Genomic DNA, 19,004 nt, shown 5'->3' on the forward strand with positions numbered 1-19,004 from the left:
AGTGAAAGATATAACCTACACATGCAAAAACTCTTGGAGGCTCTCAGTACTTCTTTTTAGAAGTTTATTCATTTATTTTTGAGAGCGAGAGAGTGAGCATGGGAGTGGCAGAGAGAGAGGGAGAGAGAGAGAATCCCAAGGAGGCACCTTGCTGCCAGCCCAGAGCCCGGTGCGGGGCTCTGATTCGCAAACGGTGAGATCATGACCTGAGCCGAAACCAAGGGTTGGATGCTCAATCGACTGAGCCCCCTCGGTAATTTTTAGGAGTAAAAAGGAGTTCTGAGACCAAAAAGGTTGAGAACGTTGGCATCGAGCCTGGTGGCCTCCACGCGTCCACGCGTGAATGAGGAGAAGAAGTCCCGTCTGGGTGCACAGAGCCTCACGCCAGGTGCTGGGTCTCATCAAGGTGTGCAGACTGGATTTAATCTCCCATTCATCCCTTTATCCTTTTGCTTGGGTGCTTTGAGAAGTGCACGGACTCCCTGACTACACGGTGACCCCATGTTTGGAAAACACCCCAACCAGTGTGCCACCCCAGCTCTCCTCTTCCCCAGTTTATCCTGCACAGACCGACTTTGTTCCCATCACTTCCAGCTCCAAGGGTCTCACTGGTTCCCACTGCCCCCTGGATGAATTCCAGACTTCTCGATGTTCAGTGTGGCAGCAAGAGTCCTGCACCATCTGGCCTCTACTCCCCCTTGCGGCTTTATTTCCCAGTGCCGCTCGACATGAACTCTGTGCCCTGGCGCGACCTTTCTTTCCTGTGTTCCCATCTCAGCCTCCAGCATCGCCTTGAACTCTTCCCCGGGTCTCTGCCCAGGAGCCACGAAGTCAGGGGTGGTGCTGGCTCCTCTGTGTCTCCCGTCACACCCAGAAGCACCTCGTAGTTGATAGGTGGGGGCTTGGAGTCAACGGGCTGAGGTATGGAGCCTTGCTTTGTTGCACACCAGCCGAGGGACTTCGAGCATGTGACTCACCCCTCCAAACGTAAGAGGAGCTCCCTCGTCTGTAGGGGGACAGTGCCGGCCGTCTCCTAGGGTGGCTGTGGGAAGCAGATACTCAGTGAAGGTTAGGTCCCTTCTTCTTTTCTGAAAGAGAGCAGCGTACTTTCAGACCAAAGGGAAATCATGCAAAGGTGTTGCCATGTTCTACCTGTGGTGTCCCACTGGCTGGGAAACACGGATTCCTCCCCCGGGGCCTCACTTCTTCCTGAAAGCCGATCAATTTGGATGCATGCTTAATTACTTCGGGATTCTGCCACTTGTCCAAAATATCCTGGTTACCCAAGAGCCCTTCTGTCTGGGCACCAGCGGATTTATCTTCTTACTGGTCCAGAAAGAGAATCACATCCCTCTTACCGATCCAGGCATTCAGATTTATCAGATGCCCTTTACTTGAAGAGTCTTACGTCAGTGAAAGCCATTCATTGTCCCCCTAATGAGATAACTCCATTTAGAGGGGCGGGGACTTGCTCTAAGTCACATGGACAGTCAGTGGAGAAGGAAGGCCTTGAACTTGACTCTTTCCCCGTCAGACGCTCTTCTTTACTAAGCTGAGTGCCGCTGGAGAGCAGAGACTGTCTTCTTCACCTCTGTATCAACAGCACTCCGCCCACAGCCAAGCATGGAACAGGGGCTTAGTAAGGATTTCGTTGAATTAATGAAAGAATAAAGCTGGTCCCAGGATGGGCTTTGAGCATATCTTAGAAATAGCTAACTACTTACTCCCCAGGGAGAGTAACCCTTTCCTTCCTCCTTCCTTCCTTCCCCCCCTCCCTCCCTCCCTCCCTCCTCCCCTTCCCTTCTTTTGTTCTTTCAATGGGTTTTTATTTGCCAAGCTCAGTTATAGGGACTGGTGATACAGCAATGAACCAAATAGGCAAAGTCTCTGACTTCCATGGAGGTTAATTTTTGTTTGGTGAGACAGGTGATAAACAAGCAAATAATTTTTCAAAGTGATGCTGGGCAGTGACAAATCCTCAAAAGAAGAGAATAGTTGGGGGTGGGGAGGGAGGACTGGACAGTGTGAGGGCAGAGGTTAGCAGTAGCTTACCTGTAGGAGTGATCAGAGGAGGCCATCTGATTCTTTAATGAAGTGAGAGAGCCAATCTAGCAGATACGTTATGGGTTAGAACTCTGCAGGTAGAAGGAACAACATGTGCAAAGGCCCTGAGGCAAGAGCAGGCTGGTCATGCTAGTGACCTTGTCAGACAGCAAGGTCAGTGTGACTGAAGAAGAGGAAAGGAGCGTGAGGTAGGAGATGGGATCAGAGAGGTGATGGAGAGCAGTGCGTACCCCGTGGACCTTTGACTTTGACTTTCAATGAGATGGGAAGCTGCTGGAGGCGTTTTGATAACAGGAGCATCCCAAGCTGACATATTTAAAAGGGTCTTGTTGCCAAGGTAGGTTGAGTGGAGTGGATTTCTGTTTTTCAGACGAGTTTATTAGTTTAAAAACTAGACAAATTCATGGACTTGTAAGTATTTTTTAATTTTTCTCAAGAGCTGGCTAAACCCCTCCTCTGCTTCGTCCCTGAAGAGCAGGTGGGGGCCTCCCTCGCAGCCCCGGGGAGGGAGCTGGGCCATCTTCGGTTCAGGAGGTCCCTTCCCCTGTCGTCTTGCCCACAGGAGGTTGGAGCAGAACTTCTTCAACTGCAGCTGTGACATCCGCTGGATGCAGCTGTGGCAGGAGCAGGGGGAGGCCAAGCTCAGCAGCCAGCACCTCTACTGCATCAACGCGGACGGCTCCCAGCTGCCCCTCTTCCGCATGAACATCAGCCAGTGTGGTGAGTGAGCCGCCTGGCACCGCACTCCGGGGAGGCATCCCTCACACCCCAGACACGGCCCTGCGCCGTAGCCTGGAGAGCCAGGGCCTTTCCCCCCCCCGGCCTGGAACTCTGCACGGGGTGCAGGTCTAGCTTACCGTTTACCTCCTTGGTCATTCCTGTTCCTTCGTGAGCCAGGCGTGAGAAGGCTGGTTTCAGCAATGAAGACAGGAGTTAAGGGTGTCCCTTGTCAATGGACCACAGTTGACCAGCTTGTCAACCAGACCCGGAGGAGTATGTCTCAAAGCATGGTCTCTAGACCTTTCTGTATCAGGAGAATCTCAGGTACTTCAGAAAAGCAGGTTCCCGGGCTCCACAGACTTACAAGATCCCAGAATGTCTCAGGATGGGTCTCGGGAATCTGAATTCCTAGCAAACTCCTTGTGGGAGTCTGAAGCAGACTAAAGCTTGACAAGCAATGCCCAAAGTGGAAGATGCCGTTTGACGTCATTGCTGGAGCTGCCCCACCCCCACCCACGAGGTCTGACATCTGCCCAGGAGGTGCAGGGACTTGTGGCCTTCCCGGAGCTCCAGCAGCTGGTGCCAAAAGTGCCAGCATCCAGACCAGGGACGGAGTTTTGGTGTTAAGTGCTCACTTACCTTTCCCCTCATCCTGTCCTCCCTCCTAGACCTTCCTGAGATCAGCGTGAGCCACGTCAACCTGACCGTACGAGAGGGTGACAATGCCGTCATCACTTGTAATGGCTCTGGATCACCGCTGCCTGACGTAGACTGGATAGTCACTGGCCTGCAGTCCATCAACACCCACCAGGTAGGCGTCCGAGGCTCCAGCCCCATCGGGAGGCTGGGGAGGGAGCCCTCGCCCTAGTCTAAATGAGCTAGATCATGAATAGGAGCAGGGCATGGGAGGATAAGGAAGGGGAAGGAGAGTTCGTGCAGACTTCATTTTCACCCAGCTGCAGTCTTTTCTTGCCAGCTTGATCTTAAACATGCCAGTAAGTTTCTCTGTACCTTAGTTTTCTCATCTGTAAAATGGGTATAGGCTGCCATTCACCTTCTAGGGTAAATGGGAGGGTTTCCTGAGCTCTTGGCTATAGAGAGCCTGGCCCTTGGTGCACACACCAGCAGGAAACGCCTCCTTCACTTGCTGCACTGCTTTCTTTTTGATCCCTGAAGGTGTTTGGGAGTTGGGTGGGGAGTCACTTTGTAGAAACCGATTCCTTCTTTTTGTTGGGGTTTCAGACCAATCTGAACTGGACCAATGTGCACGCCATCAACCTGACCCTGGTGAACGTGACAAGTGAGGACAACGGCTTCACCCTGACGTGCATCGCGGAGAACGTGGTGGGCATGAGCAATGCCAGCGTCGCCCTCACCGTGCACTGTGAGTGGCTGCCGTTAAGGGGGTGGCTGTGCACCCAGGTGATGGCAGCGTGGGAGGCGGGCAGGTGTTCGAGGAGTTAGTCCTGGGCTGGTAACTCCAGAAAGGCTGTCCCTGTCCCCCAGGAGGTGGCATGCTTCCACCTCATCTATGTTTCAGAATACCCCACAGTTGACCCAAGTCTGCCTTCTGTTACCCCCTAGAAGGAGCCCTCCAGGTGCGCTGGACCTGGGAGGCTCGGGTAAAGACGGCCATCCCTTCCCCCTCCTTAGGGGAAGGTGGTGGGGACGGTGGTGGGGAAACCGCTTGTCCCCCCAGTCTTTTCAGAGCTGGCCGGGGAAGAACTGGGATTCCCATCCCAGTTTCTGGAAGGCTGCCCTGGGACGCGGGAGACTCTGAGTCCTGGGAGTCAGCTGGCGTATCCCCCGCAGACCCTCCGCGCGTGGTGAGCCTGGAGGAGCCCGAGCTGCGCCTGGAGCACTGCATCGAGTTCGTGGTGCGTGGCAACCCACCGCCCACGCTGCACTGGCTGCACAACGGGCAGCCGCTGCGTGAGTCCAAGATCACCCACGTGGAGTACTACCAGGAGGGCGAGGTGTCCGAGGGCTGCCTGCTCTTCAACAAGCCCACCCACTACAACAATGGCAACTACACCCTTATCGCCAAAAACCCGCTGGGCACGGCCAACCAGACCATCAACGGCCACTTCCTCAAGGAGCCCTTCCCAGGTGAGGGCGGCCGCGGCCTTCCGGGAGCATGCGGGGCGGGGCAGTGGTAGAGAGAAGGCACAGCCTCCAAACCGCCACCTCCGGTCACAGACTCACCCGGGGGCGTGTTCAGCCCCCAGCAGCATTTTGAGTAAATCAGGTAAAGCTGCTGTTTTTCATCAGGCGTCGCAGTGAAAAGCCAGACCCTCTCGGGAGTGTGCAGCTGTGTGCATATGGACGTGCCCCTTTATGGTAGAGAGAGGGACTGAGAGCTAGACAAGAAAGACAGAGAATCTCGACCCAGCCCTTTATGGGTTGTGAAATTCTGGGCGAGATGGTTTGCTTTGCTGAGCCTCAGTTCCTTCATCTGTGCAATGGGCATGACGATACCACTCCTGTAAGAATCGCAGGCCTCTTAAATGACTTAAGGTGTGCAAAACGCGTGCCACAGGCTTTGGCACCTAATGATGGTTCGACGACCTTCTATTGCAGTGGTTTCAGGGTCTGTCCAGTTTCCTTCTACTTGCTGGTTAGTAGCAAGGCTTGGCGAGAGTGTAGGCTTCCAGCTCTGAGCTTTCTCTCCCGTTCTGTGGTGACCTAGTGGGGTGGGGGTGTGTGTGGGGGGGTGTGGTACCTGAGGTCATCAGCCAGCGGTGGTGCTAATGCTGAGTGGACCTTTGAGTACTGAAGGAACTTTATGGTTTGACTGTTTGGGAGGTGACTCTGTCTTTCTCTGCCTGGGCTACAGTATTTCGAATACCTTCCTAAGTCGGAGGAGCAGAAAACACCCAAAGAGTTTAGTGCACGTGTGGGTAGCCTCTCTCGGTGGGTTCAGCAGTTGATGGCTTTCTGTCAGTGAAACCTGGGATCTTTGATGACCTTGGTGATTTCTGCTGGGAACAGGCTGGATGACCTTCAGTCTCCAGATCTCAGGGGTTCTGCTGAGGTTAAGGGGAGTGTGAAGACTGGTCTCAGGTGCGCGTGCACAGCCCCCCTCCCTCCGCCCCCCCCTCACACATGGGGCAGCCAGAGCCAGCACTGTGCCACATCTGCTTACGTGCAGGTGACTTCAGAGCCCGCACATAACAGAGGCCGCAGCTCTAGAAGATCCTGTGTATCTCAGTGCAAGGAGAACCCAACTGGAGGCTCCAACAGTGAAACTCCAGAGAATGAGGCTTCGTGGGAGGCCCCATTCTTGCCACTGAGGCCCGGGGGGAGGAGGGTGGTGCACGGTCGCTCAGGAGAGGGTCTAGAACGCTCTGGTGTTTAAGACCCTGGCATTCCTGTTTGGTCCGGCATTTCCAGCACCGCCCCCAGCATGCCCAGCCGAAAGCTTCGGGACTTTTCCCACCGTGGGCCACGCCATCCCTGCTTTGGGAGCTGGAAGAGTCCCGGGGGCACTGTGGAAGCAGCAGCTTTTAGCTGCAGAGATACTTTGCTCTTAGGGGCATATAGTCAGGCCAGGCCTTGCTGGTGTGAGGGGCTAGAGAGGCCCTTTTGCCCTTCCTCTGTCTGCCTAGTGCATCACCTGGTGTTAGAAACAGATCCTTGAGCCCCACTCGGACCTGCTGAATCAGAAGCCCTGGGGTGGGGTCCAGAGCTCCATACTTTAACAAGTCCGCGGGCGACTTGGTGCTCCCTCGTTTGTAATCCGCTGCCTCGCTGCCTCGGTGTTCGGTGGGCTGTGGCCACAGGAGGTGGGCGTGAGGGGAGAGTCACAGAGAGGCCCGAGGGGAAACCGCCCACCCGCAGGTACTTCCTCAGAGCCACGTGCACCCTGCCAGGGCCACCCTGTGCGGAAGTCTGCTTGCTTTATGAATCTGAAGGAATCAACGCATGATGAAAAGGCAGTGACGGGGAAAAGATGGGCCAACGTCAAACGTCTAAAATGTTCAGGAGAGTAAATTACCTGGAGCAGGCAGTCCGCCTCGTACCCGCCGAGCCCTGGCTGGAAGGCTGTCTGTGGATTCCTGCTCTTCTCTTTTGCCACGAGGGTGTTGGGACGTCCCATTTATGTTTATCACAGGTGGTCCTCTCTCGCTCTCCATGCAGAGCATGGAGATTAAGGGTTCTGAAATCAGACCGAGGCGCAAATCCCTTCTGCGAGCCTGCCAGACAGGCGGCCTGTGCTCCGAGAACAGGGTTGGCGCTTGGTACGTGATTGGCGTGTCACGAAGGACGATCACTAGCCTGCCTCTGCTTCTTCATCTGTAGGATGGGCGCAAGAACAACAGCTCCCTGCCTAAGTTGCCCTGAGGAGGAAACGCAGTGACGAGTGCCAAGGGGGCTCAACAGCTGTTAGCTCTTAAACCAGGATTCTTGGGAGGTGGAGGGATGCGATGAATTTAGGAATCTAAATCGCTCATCAGCCCTGTGATCTCAGGCAAATTACTCCGCCCCCTGCCTCTATCTCGAAGGCGGTGGTAAAGATTAGCTCGCCCATGGAGGATTCATCCACCTCCAGTACTGACAACCATGCTTGGCACAGAGTAAGCCCAGAGTACCGTTTGTTTTAATTTTTTTTTGAAAACCCACAAGGGCACCTGACAAGGGGATCTATGTTGGGGGCAAAACAAGATCTAAAGGTGAGGGTCTCCTTTCCTGACTCCTCATGGTCCTGAGACCCACGGGAGAGATTTGATTGGAATGAATATATTTCATGGGACATTCTGGAAATGCGGAGGGTTCCATCAGTAAGGATTTTTTGAGTAGGACATTAAAACAAAAATGTTCTGGAAAAGTTGTGTGTGTGTGTGTTTCCAAACTGTCCATGCTGAACAGAGAGAAGCACTAGAATATTCAGCATGGCACCCAGCCTTTGGTGAAGGAGGTCCCTGGAAGGATTGGTTAGAGAGGATGGTTCAGGAAGCATGGAGCTCAGTCCTCTTTGGGGTTCTAGGACCTTAGAGGGGGTACCAGAGGGGATCAGGGCATAGGAGTGGGAAGCCAGGAAAAATCAGGGATTCACGTGTCCAGAGCGGAGGGCCAGGAGAGGCTCGGGGTGACTGCAGGGTGGGCTGTAGTCTGGGAGAGAATGTGAAGTTGGAGATCCTTAGATGTGATAGAAGGAGGAATGTTGTTAAGGGGTGTGTGTGTGCGTGTGTGTGTGTGTGTGTGCATGTGTTTTCCTGCACACGTGCAACAAACATCTGAGAACTCTTGACAGAATATTTAGGAATAAGTGAGCTGCCATAGCTCTTAAATTTTCATTTTTTACTTGGCCGGGAAGTCCAGTTCCTTCACGGAGATTTTTACAACAGCAGAAGCAGAATTCCCTCGGGACGCTGGGTACAAACGAAGGAAGAAATCATTGCCCTCGAGCTCTCGGCCTCTGTCCAGGCTGGTTCCCTTGCCCTGAGGAACTTGTGGAGACCAGCACAGGCTGCTGGTGCCCGGTCCAGGGGCGGGGGGCAGGGGAGCGGGAAGGAGGTGTTCCTCCCCGTGTTTGAGTCCCCGGCAGCTGAGTGCAGGGGTGCTGGGACGGGGCTCCTGTGCGGGATGCGCGGTGAGAGCAGATGCTGTGGCATGGCCTCCCCGCTCCCTTCTTCCAGCTGAAGCTGGGGCATCTGTTCTCGCCAACAAGTCTCCGTCCAGCTCTTTGTCTGGACGCAGGCTGTTGCCTCCCTTCTCCCTTCTCTGGGCCTTGTCGGCTTTCCCTGCAAGGCTCTTCTTGACGCGATTTGGGACTGGAGGGGTGCAGTCTGGGACTGGGGGAGCATTGCACACATGCCCATGCCCGCCGCGGTCACGCTCAGACAGCGCTGTGGCATACGGGTCCGGTCATCTCCCTGGCTGCTGGTGGGGTCAGAGGTGAGGACCACTCCTGGTACAGCTGTCCTCTTCCAGTGCAAAATTCCAGGTTAGAGGAGACCCATGAAGTCTCCCTGTTCCGAGGCTCACGTGCTTCCTGGACGGGAGAATGTTCCTAGGCTCCAGCAAGGGAGCTAAGCACAGAGGCTGATTGGGAGATTGCGGGGTTCACAGATGTGGCCAAAACATTTGGCTGACCTGAGACTATTCTCTAATAAATGGGAGGCTTGTGAGAAATAAGCAGATCGGTGTTAATTATGGATTGATCTGGCACCTCTCTTTCCTCAGGCTCTGAAACCAAGGGTAGAACCCCTTCTCCTCCATCTTTCCCACAAATCAGGCATTTGGTTACGTGCAATTCAGAAAAGGTGGTAGCATGATGGGCAGGCTCAGGAATTTGGAGAAAGCTCCCTTGGTCTGCCTCAAATGGTGCAAAATGGACAACAGACAGGCCATTTATTTTCATATGTATATATAATATATATATTAATCATATGTATATGCAACATATATGTTATATGTATCATACATATATGTATGTTAATTTAAGTTAAATTAATTTAAGTTCTAGTTAGTTAACGTACAGTGCAATATTGGTTTCCAGAGTAGAAATCAGTGACTTATCACTTAAATACAACACCCAGTGCTCATCACAAGTGCCTCCCTTAATCCCCATTACCCGCCCAGCCCACCCCCCACCCACCTCCCTCCATCGGCCCTCAGCTTGTTCTTTGTCAGTAACAGTCTCTTGTGGTTTGCTTTGCTCTACTTTCCCCCCCCTTCCCATGTGCTCATCTGTTTTGTTTCTTAAATCCCACATATGAGTGAAATCATATGGCATTTGTCTTTCTTTGATTGACTTATTTCACTTAGCATAATACATTTCTAGCTCCATCCATGTCACTGCAAACGGTAAGATTTCATTCTTTTTGATGGCTGAGTGATAGCCATACCACATCATCTTTATCCATTCATCAGTCGATGGACATTCGGGCTCTTTCTATGGTTTCGCTATTGGTGATAATGCAAGCCATCTGTTAATGGTACATTCACTATAAATAGGACTTTCTCTAGACTCCTTCACAGAAAGCATCACTTTCTCCACAGGTAGAGAAGAAGATTTGCTGGTGTATGCTTAATGAGCCATAATTATAATGATGGTGAGGACTTAGCCAGTGAATGAATGAATGAATAAGTGAATGAATTGTTCTTATTTTTCAGGGTGTGGTAGGCTTGGGGCAGGAGTAGATGTAATATAATGCAGTGGTTCTCAGAGGGACCAGCAGCATCAGAATCATCTGAAAAGTTGGTAGAAATGCAAATTGGCAAGACCTTCCCCAAACTTCCTGACTCAGAATCTCTGGGATGAGGACCAATAATCTAGGTCTATTAAAAAAATATATATTTTTTGGAAAAAAAATTTTTTAAGACTTTTAACTCTTCATTTTGAAACAGTTTAAGATTTACCCCCAAAAGTAACAAAACAGTACAAAGAACCTCCTTGTACCCATCACCCAGCTTCCCCAAATGTTAGCATCTTACATAAACACAATCCCATGTGCAGAAGCAGGATATTAACACCGACACTGCTATCCCATCTACAGACTTTATTCTTTATTTTTGTCCACTGGTGTCCTTTTTTCTCTAGGACCCAAAGCAGGGTCATAACACTGCACGTAATGCTACGTCACCTTATTCTCTTTCGGTCTCTGGGTTCCTCAGTCTGTCTTTGTCTTTCCTGAGCTGGACACTCTTGAAGAATACTCACTAGTTATTTTGTGGGCTTCCCCACAGTTTGGGTTTGTCTGCTCTCGTCTCCCAATTAAATATGGGTTAATGCATTTTTTGGCACGAACACCACAGAAATGATGCTGTGTCCTTTCAGGACATCGTATCAGAGGGCACATCTATGCTTCTTATTACCAGTGACATTAACTTGGTCGACATCGTGTCTGCTACCGTTCTCCACTGCAAAGTGGTTTTTTTATTATTTAAACAAAGTTTTGTTTTTTTTTTTTTAAATATTTGAGAGAGAGAGAGAGAGGGGTAGGGAGGGAGACACAGAATCCGAAGCAGGCTCCAGGCTCTGAGCGATCAGCCCGGAACCCGACGCAGGGCTCGAACCTAGGAACCATGAGATCATGGCGTGAGCCGAAGTCAGATGATTAATCGACTGAGCCACCCGGGCGCCCTGCAACGTGATTTTTTTCTCCCTTTGTAACTAAACGAGTATAATATTTTGAAACTTTGTAAGTGTCTTGTTTCTTATCATGCGTTCACACATTAATTTTAGCATTCATTGATGGTTCTTGCCTGAAACGGTTATTAACAGTGGTTATTTGTCAGTGGTAATTTTTCTAATTCCGTCATTCCTTCTGTATTTATTAAGTGGAATTCTACTGTAAGGAAGAGCTTTCTCTTCTTCCCCATTCATTCAGTTATTTATTTATATTGGTATGGACTCATGGGTATTTATTTTGTCCTATGACTTATGATGCATGTAGTTTGCTTGGGCTACCATAAGAGAGTATCACAGACTGGACGGCTTAAACAAGAGACATTTATTTCCTCCCAAGCCTGGAGGTTAGGTGTCCACAAAGTTGATGCCATCTGAGGCCTCTCTCTTCCTTGGCTTGCAGACAGGTGTCTTCTTTTTTTCTCTTTAATTTTTTTTTAAGGTTTATTTATTTTTGAGAGACAGAGACCGTGCACGAAGCGGGGAGGGACACACAGAGAGAGGGACACACAGAATCCGAAGCAGGCCCAGGCTCTGAGCTGACAGCTCAGAGCCCGACACAGGGCTTGAACCCATGAACCACGAGATACTGACCTGAGCCGAAGTTGGACACTCACCCGCCTGAGCCCCCAAGGCACCCGCAGATGGGTGTTTTCTTTCTGTATCTCTACGTGGTCTTCCTTCCATGTGTGTCTGTGTCCTCATATCCTCTCTTAGAAGGACACCAGCCGTACTGGATTAGCTTCCACCTTAATGACTTTATTTTAACTTAATTACCTCTTTAAAGACCCTGTCTCTCCGTGCAGTCATGTTCTGAAGAACTGGAGATTAGGATCTCAACCATATGGATTTTGGGTGGATATAATTCAGCCCATAACAATCCATGACTGTCCTTATTTATATTATTGCTTAAACTGTCCCAAATTTGGTCATTGGAAGCTCCTTCACCTTGGCTCCTGTGTTCTTTTCCCGTGCCCCCATTAATTTGGAGCACTTTCTTACTTTCCAGTACTATGAGATATTCCAGGTACATCTTATGCTTCCTCTGACCCAGGCCTGAAATGATGCATTTCTCCAGGAAGCCCTCATTCCTTTGATTGGAGAAAGATAGTGCTCACACCCTAGATGGTCCTATTCCCTGCTAGAATTTGAGAATCTCTGATAGAGTGGTTACGAGCTCAGACTTGGATTTGAAATCAGCTCCTTCTGTGCCCTCTTGGATGAGTGAGATGCTGTTCCTTCCTTAACCTCTGTAAGCTTGTTTCTGTTTCTGTTAAATGGGGATAGTGCTCTCCACCTGCTAGGATGCTTGTAAGGATCGAGCGATGTGTGACATAGAGCATGTAGCTCCGCCCCTGGCTCATAATCAATGTCTAATAATGACGAGCTTTCACTGTTAGGTGAGCCATTTCTAGAGGCAAAGGTCCAGTAGCACATTTTCATCCGGGGGTCGGGCAGGGTCATAGAGGGATTCCCAGGAACGTCTCCGGGACCTGCCAGAATAAACTCCACGTGTCAGTTTGAAGAATTCAGTCTTGGGGTCATAGCTGCTGGCATTTTCAGGGAAGGTCCGGGGAAGCCCACCGTGCAGCATTTCTTCTTGGCTCTGAGGTACCACCAACACCCCCAGCACTCTGGGTACCCGAAGGACGGAGCATCGTGGGTGAGACGTTGTGTCTCGTTTTAATTTTCCGTCTCATAGGCCCCAGGTGGGCCGGGCCACCTCCCTCGAAGCTAGGAGCTTTCTCTCTCCTTCCTTCCCACTTGGAAGACCACCTCCTGAAGGGGTTGTGTAGTGTGGAGGAGGGGTGGATATGCCAAGGATTTTAGTTTTCAGTTGCCGGGTGACGGGGGAATCATGGCGAATGGGGGAGGTCGTAGCTATTAGGAAGCTAGAGTGCATCTGTTCTGGTTTTTATTACACTTGTTAATTATCTCTTTGTCTTTTTTGCAGAGAGCACGGATAACTTTGTCTCTAGTAAGTCTGCTTTACTTTCTGCTTTGGAACTGATTCATTCTGATACTTTCAATAATTATTGAATCCACCTAGCCCTCTTTCCTATTCCACGGCCACCCCCAGACCCCTGGCAGCTGAGAGCATCTGAGTGAATTGTGAAGGTCAGCCGGAGAGTAGAAATACCTCTTAGGAAGCTCCAGGTGCACACCTCTTGGGCTCTTGGCCTCAGTTTCCCCCAGGGAGTTCTCTGAGGTCTGAGCCTGTTGTGGGTCTCCCTGCCTGGATGGGAAGGAGGGATGTGGGGTTTTATATTCCCGGGTAAGACCCCTGTTGGTCAACCCTGTTCTTGTGGAGAGAACGGGGAGCCTCTACACCTGTGTTCCTCACCTGCTCTGAAGACCCCGGACTCTGGCTGGGACTCACCTTGTGAGTGATTTACAAGCTCTCTTGAGGCTTGTGTGTCCTCAAGTGGAATTAGCGAGGCTCAGTTTATAAGCAGTTTGGGGCTAGGACTAGACAATCCTAAAAGAATGTGGTGTTTTGCTCATGGGCTGTGGGGAAACCTGTATTTATTGCTTTTCCTTTTGTCCCCTGTGGGAGAGCAGCGGGCACTCATTTCTGCCCTGTGTGTGGGCTGAGATAGTGGACAGTCCTACCGAGCGCACCCCTTACTGTTCGGCACAGACGTGAAGATCGTGTGTGACTCCTTTATTTGTCCTTGGTCTGAGAGGACTTGTCATCTCACAGAATGTCCCTCCAGAGATTTCTGAATTGGGGCCATTTCGTGGCCAGGAGGTGATTTGAGACAGAGGACAAATGGACACTTGGCTTCCCGTCCAGGCTTTGCTGGGAAAAGGTGGTGCCTCCTGGTCAGATGGACCTTCTTGCGTCTTACCCTGAGCTGCCATTGTCCTGACCTCTGCAGTAGGGGAGCGGACACTGGGCTGTTCTTGGAGCCACGGGCCTCCTGGGTCTTGCTGAGGAGTAAAGAGAGAGAGAGAGAGGGAGGGGCACTGGGGAGCCCGGGACAGGAGCAGGAGAGCCCACAACAGAGGGTAGCCGAGCATCAGCACCAGCTGCCATCACCACCAAATGTGTCCAGTGCAGACCCTGGCCGGGATCCCAAACCATTTTTTCTACCCCTTTGTACCTAATAGTTCATGGCCCACGTGGCCCAGGTGACATTACTTGTTCTGGAATGGGGGCAGGGGGATGGCAGTGAGGGTACTTTATTCCTTGCAGAGTTTGCCCTTGAGCTGTCAGCACCAGCTAGGCAGCCGAAGGGGCCTGGTCCCTGGGGACTCCTGCAAAGCCTGAGGAGGTCCGACAGTCAGAGTCTGGCTTGAAGGGGATGTTCTCCAGCAGGAACTCCTGAGGGGTCCTTGCGATTCGGGCGGGGACTGTGGCTGAGACCAGTGAGAGCCAACCTCCTCCTCCTCTTCTGTTTGGTTTTCAGTCTATGATGTGAGCCCCACGCCCATCACTGTGACCCACAAACCGGAGGAAGACACTTTTGGGGTGAGTCACTTTTTGATCAAGGGGAAGGTGGTCACTAAGGAAGTTGTTTTCAGACTTCGTTTTAGTAGCTGACGTTTTACCTTGCTTGGAGCCTGTGTATACAGCAGAGAAAAGAACAAAACTGTGATGAATGACCTCCTTTCAGGTGTTTGAAACCTGCCTTGTTTGATGAGAATAAGTCATTGTTTGAGGAAGTCTTTGAGGATCCGCTGTAGGCCCTAGGGCTCGGAAGAGAACGGTTTGAAAATCCCCACTCTGTTAGGAGCCTGGATGGGCCTGATTTGAAGGGGACGCTAGCCACACAAGTCTCCTACAAAAGTCGAAGTTGCTCAGAGCATATCCTTGGGTGGGTTTTTCAAGCCCCCCACCTCCCCTGCCTGACTCTCAGAGCCAGAGATTTCTCTGGGGAGGAGAGCAAAGGGGGCTTTTTTAGAGTCCAGATCTCCTAGAATGTTCTGGATAAGAATATTCTGTAAAGAATGTCAGTGTGAAGGTACAGAGTTTTTTTGTTTGTGTGTTTTTTGCTTTTTTTCGTTGGTGTTGTTCATTAAAATAACAAACAGGGGCACCTGAGTGGCTCAGTCGGTTAAGTGTCTGACTCTGGATTTCAGCTCAGGTTATGATCTCACTGTTCATGAGTTCAAGCCCCACCTTGGATTCTGGGTGGGCATTATGGAGCCTGCTTGGGATTCTCTCTTTACCTCTCTCTCTGCCCCTTCCCTGCTTGTGCTCCTTTCTCTCCCTCTCTCTCTTTCGAAATAAATAAACTTAAAAAAAAAAAAAACAAAACAAAAAGAAACAACAAACAATAGACAAACCCCTCTGAAACCGCCCTTGCACTGCAGATGATGGCTCCCAGATGAGAGGCTGAATCATGGAATGTTCTCTCATCCAGTTGGGGAATTAATTTTCTTTTAATGTGCTGAACGTCTCATGAATTACTGCTTCTAAAGACTTCACTCAAGTCTTTACAAAGTCCTGAATGGGCTGCAGCTGTGCCTGCGGTGGGACTGCTTTCATTTGGGCGCATGTGGGTTTCCCGTGACTGTTCTCAACCGTCTGCTTTTGGCCCCTCCAGGTATCCATAGCTGTTGGACTTGCTGCTTTTGCCTGCGTCCTGTTGGTGGTTCTCTTCATCATGATCAACAAGTACGGTCGACGGTCCAAATTTGGAATGAAGGGTAAGGTGGGATTTTTATTTGCAAGGGTCTCGTGGGGGAACCGTGGTTCCTTTTGATCAAAAGATGCTGTTTTAATTCTCCCTTCGCTCTCCAGGAGGGCCTGTTTGGTAGTGTGCTTAAGTGGTCCTGGTGGAGACGCCTGTCTACACCTTATTATTGGTAGTGATGGATTGGAAGCTGTGTTGGTGTCTGCGGGGGCCGGACTGTGGGCTGCCTGGTTTTGCCGTGATTGCCAGAAGCATCGCATAGCTGGGCTGCTGCGTGAGGGTAGTTTGTGAAGGCCGTTGGTAAGAAAAAGGACTGCTTGTTGGAGTAACTTGGTTTCTCTCTTGCCACACTTGCCTTGGATTTGGGATGAGAAGGTACCAGCACGGCTAGATGTGGGGCGGTGGACCCTGGCTTTGGGAGGTTGCCCGTGCAATGGCATTTCCGCACGTAGCTCTACACAGGGTCCCGGAACGGATGCCAAGATCAACATGGTTGCTGAATCTGCTGGCCAGCTTCCACAACGCCGAGGACTCAGCCCGTTATGGCCAGGGTGGGCTGTGCGCTGAGGCTTTTCCACCAAGGCTCAGGGTGGGGGAGTGGCACAAAAGGGGTTAACACGGTGAATTAGCATCCATCTGCCCAGTCCCAGGGATGGATCAGACCAGATGGCTCCAGGGAGGCTGGGTACCAGTTCTCAAGCAGAAACTTGAATTTCAGGACCTCTTCCCCTCTGGGGTTTCCTTTTATGGCTGGTGTCAGACGAGAGGTAGGTAGGGAAGGATGATGAAAAGGTCCAACAAGCTGGCAGGTTGCTAGCTAGGATCCAGGTTGGGGCTTTCTGGTGAGGGTATGGCATCCACAGAGATGAATTTCTGCAGCTTCTACACATGAACTGGTATCTGTGGTGAGGGTCCTGACCTCGGGACTCTGGGACTGAAGGAGGGCACAAGAATGAGATCTCCAGGGACTGTGGTCCCCTGAACTCATGCACATGTTTGAGTGTACGTGGCGGTGGGGTCGCAGGGGGTTTGGAACGGAACTAGTCCCCCTCTTCTGTTACACTCTCAAAATATCCTGTGACTCCCCCAAAAGTTGAGAATGCTGATACTCAGCAAAAGATACCTACAGAAAAATAGAAAGATGGAAAAGAGGAGGGCAGACTATGGGCTTCTTAGAAGCTCCCTGCCTCTGTACTCTCTTTCCGTTCTTGATTAAGCTGAACAGGTCACAGCGAGGCAAGCCAGGTTTTCTTGAATCATACGAAATATTTTGACCCGGAGAAATACATGTGCAGACCAGTTATAAAGAGGGGATGGAAGTTTGACCCAAAGCCCCATGACTTCAGCATGATCAGACCACTGGGAGGCACCTTGATTGGAGATGCTTCATCTGTGCGTGCTCCCCTGTGCCAGACAGGGCTTCACAGAGGTGGAGGATGAAAAGCACTGAGTGAGCCCCGAGCCTTCGATCTTGGTGTAACCCTCGGGCCCCTGGCTTTGGGGCCCCTGCATAGACTGTTGCTTGTGCAAAGTTTTCCGATCGTGGGAGGAACCTTCTTCCTAGCTGTTTCTCCTTCCACCTGAGACGACATCAGGGCCTTGACCAAAGGGAAGAATGGGGCATTTCTGCTCCTCGTCGAGGAGGCACGCCACCAGCTGAGACCCTGTGACATGCTTGGCAGCACTGAGAGAGCAGATTTTTCCTATTAATTGTCATCCGGTTTCTGGAACAGTGTGTCCCCATGTCGGATGGATTAGGCAGCATCCAGGGCGGTGCCTTCCCCTCAGCTGTCCTCGGAGCCTCTCTCTCAGCCCCCGCTCCCCTCTCCCGGGCTGAGCTGCCTCCTTGGCCCTGGATGGCCCAGGAGAACACATCCCCATAGGTGGGAGGGGCGTGTCCCCTACTTGAGAGCCAGGCAGCCTGAGGAAGGTAGGCTGTACTTGGAGGCCAGATGTGGGGGTGGGTCCCAGGCTGACCTTGTTGAGGATTAAGCCTGCATGTGTCTGCTCTCATTACTCCTGATTACTTGGGTTTGGGCCCCATTTTAGGATGAGTGAGTAGATGCCCCAGGATGCATACACCCTGATGTTTTGTTGCTAGTAGGCATCCCAGTCCGGGAAAGAGAGTGAAGGTGTGGGTACCAGGAGCTCCCCACTCCACCTCTTGATATCCACCCCATGCTCAGCTTTGAATGTTCAAATCTCAGTTAGACTCTGCAGATGCCATTTAATTGCTCTTTGTTTTTAGCAGTTACTTAACCCCTTGCAGCATCTTTTGCCTTATTGGATTGCTGAGTGTTGAGATTTATGTGTAATTGGCATATAAAAGGGGCTCTGGGGCTGTAATTTCCCCCCTTCTTTTCTTTATGTATAAGCCTTTCCTGGCTCCTTTTATTGTCCTTCTAAGAAGGGCCATCCTCTTGACTCAGTCATGCCCTCCTTTGTCACACGCAGTATTTAGTAAGGATGCTTTTATTCTGTACTAATCCCAGTGCCTTGTCATTCCTTGGCACACACATCATCTGACTGTCCTGCTGGACCAGAAACCACAGATCACTCGGCCTGGGATGCCTGAAAGTTCGCACAATATCTGACAAATGCTTGTTGAACTTGAAATAGATGACCGTATAGTTAATCATAAAAGAAAGCACAGCGTGTGTGTAACTCAGTAATGGGCTAATAAGGGCGACTTTGGCAATTGGAGGTGTCAGGGCAGTGGGAGATAGAGTGGGGATAATGGGGGAAACTCAGAAATAATACCCAGTGTCCACACCTGAGGGCCCGGAACACATTGTGTGGACGAGGCTTTCTTCCTTTTGAGAAATAAGAAAAAATACAGAAATGTGAAGGTTGGTATAACAAATACTCGTATTCTGACCACTCAGAATAAGTAACTTTTACTGTTTTGTTTTTATATTCGCGTGTAATGTTTTATTCTTAGAATAAAGGGAGGAGACATTGCTGACCAACGAAATTTGCTTTAGCTCTCGCCTCTGGTCCCATGCCCAAGGCCGAAGGAGTGTCCCCATGGACAGCCACCAACCTGGGCTTCGTGTGTGTCCTTCAGTCCACTGTGCTTCTCCCTCTCCTTGTGTCTCTACCTCTCTTTCTCTGCTGTCTCTGAGCACCTGCCCTCCCCCCTTTGACCCTCTCCCCCACCAGCTCACACCCTGCAGGCTGCCTCCACCCCATGGTGATGTGAGTGGCCAGGTTGGCAACCAGTTCATTTTACACTTCTGTGTGTATATACACATATGCAGATGTATTTTGTTTGTTCTTTTACGGGTCACGAATTGCACCCGTAGACATCTAGAAAATGAAAATGTATATATTTCTTACATCGATCTTATTAATAAACTTAATTTGGACAAGAGAACTTGTACCAAAATAGTTTTAACCGGCATGATGAAAGACTATAACACACCCACGAGTGATCACGTACA

General features: G+C 50.9%; 1 protein-coding gene across 7 annotated transcripts in view; it reads left to right on the forward strand.

Moving 5' to 3' along the window:
• NTRK3 (neurotrophic receptor tyrosine kinase 3) overlaps positions 1–19,004 on the forward strand; it is a 464,920-nt gene that overhangs the window by 202,996 nt on the left and 242,920 nt on the right. For all 7 annotated transcript variants that reach the window (XM_053223581.1, XM_053223582.1, XM_027068007.2 and 4 more), the window contains 7 exons: positions 2,627–2,784; positions 3,453–3,595; positions 4,027–4,168; positions 4,597–4,893; positions 12,873–12,896; positions 14,332–14,393; positions 15,472–15,574. In XM_053223581.1, the coding sequence (XP_053079556.1) occupies positions 2,627–2,784; positions 3,453–3,595; positions 4,027–4,168; positions 4,597–4,893; positions 12,873–12,896; positions 14,332–14,393; positions 15,472–15,574 (929 nt within the window). The remainder of the gene's footprint in view (positions 1–2,626; positions 2,785–3,452; positions 3,596–4,026; positions 4,169–4,596; positions 4,894–12,872; positions 12,897–14,331; positions 14,394–15,471; positions 15,575–19,004) is intronic.

Source organism: Acinonyx jubatus, chromosome B3 (genome assembly GCF_027475565.1).
Source record: "Acinonyx jubatus isolate Ajub_Pintada_27869175 chromosome B3, VMU_Ajub_asm_v1.0, whole genome shotgun sequence".
Classification (NCBI taxonomy): domain Eukaryota; kingdom Metazoa; phylum Chordata; class Mammalia; order Carnivora; family Felidae; genus Acinonyx; species Acinonyx jubatus.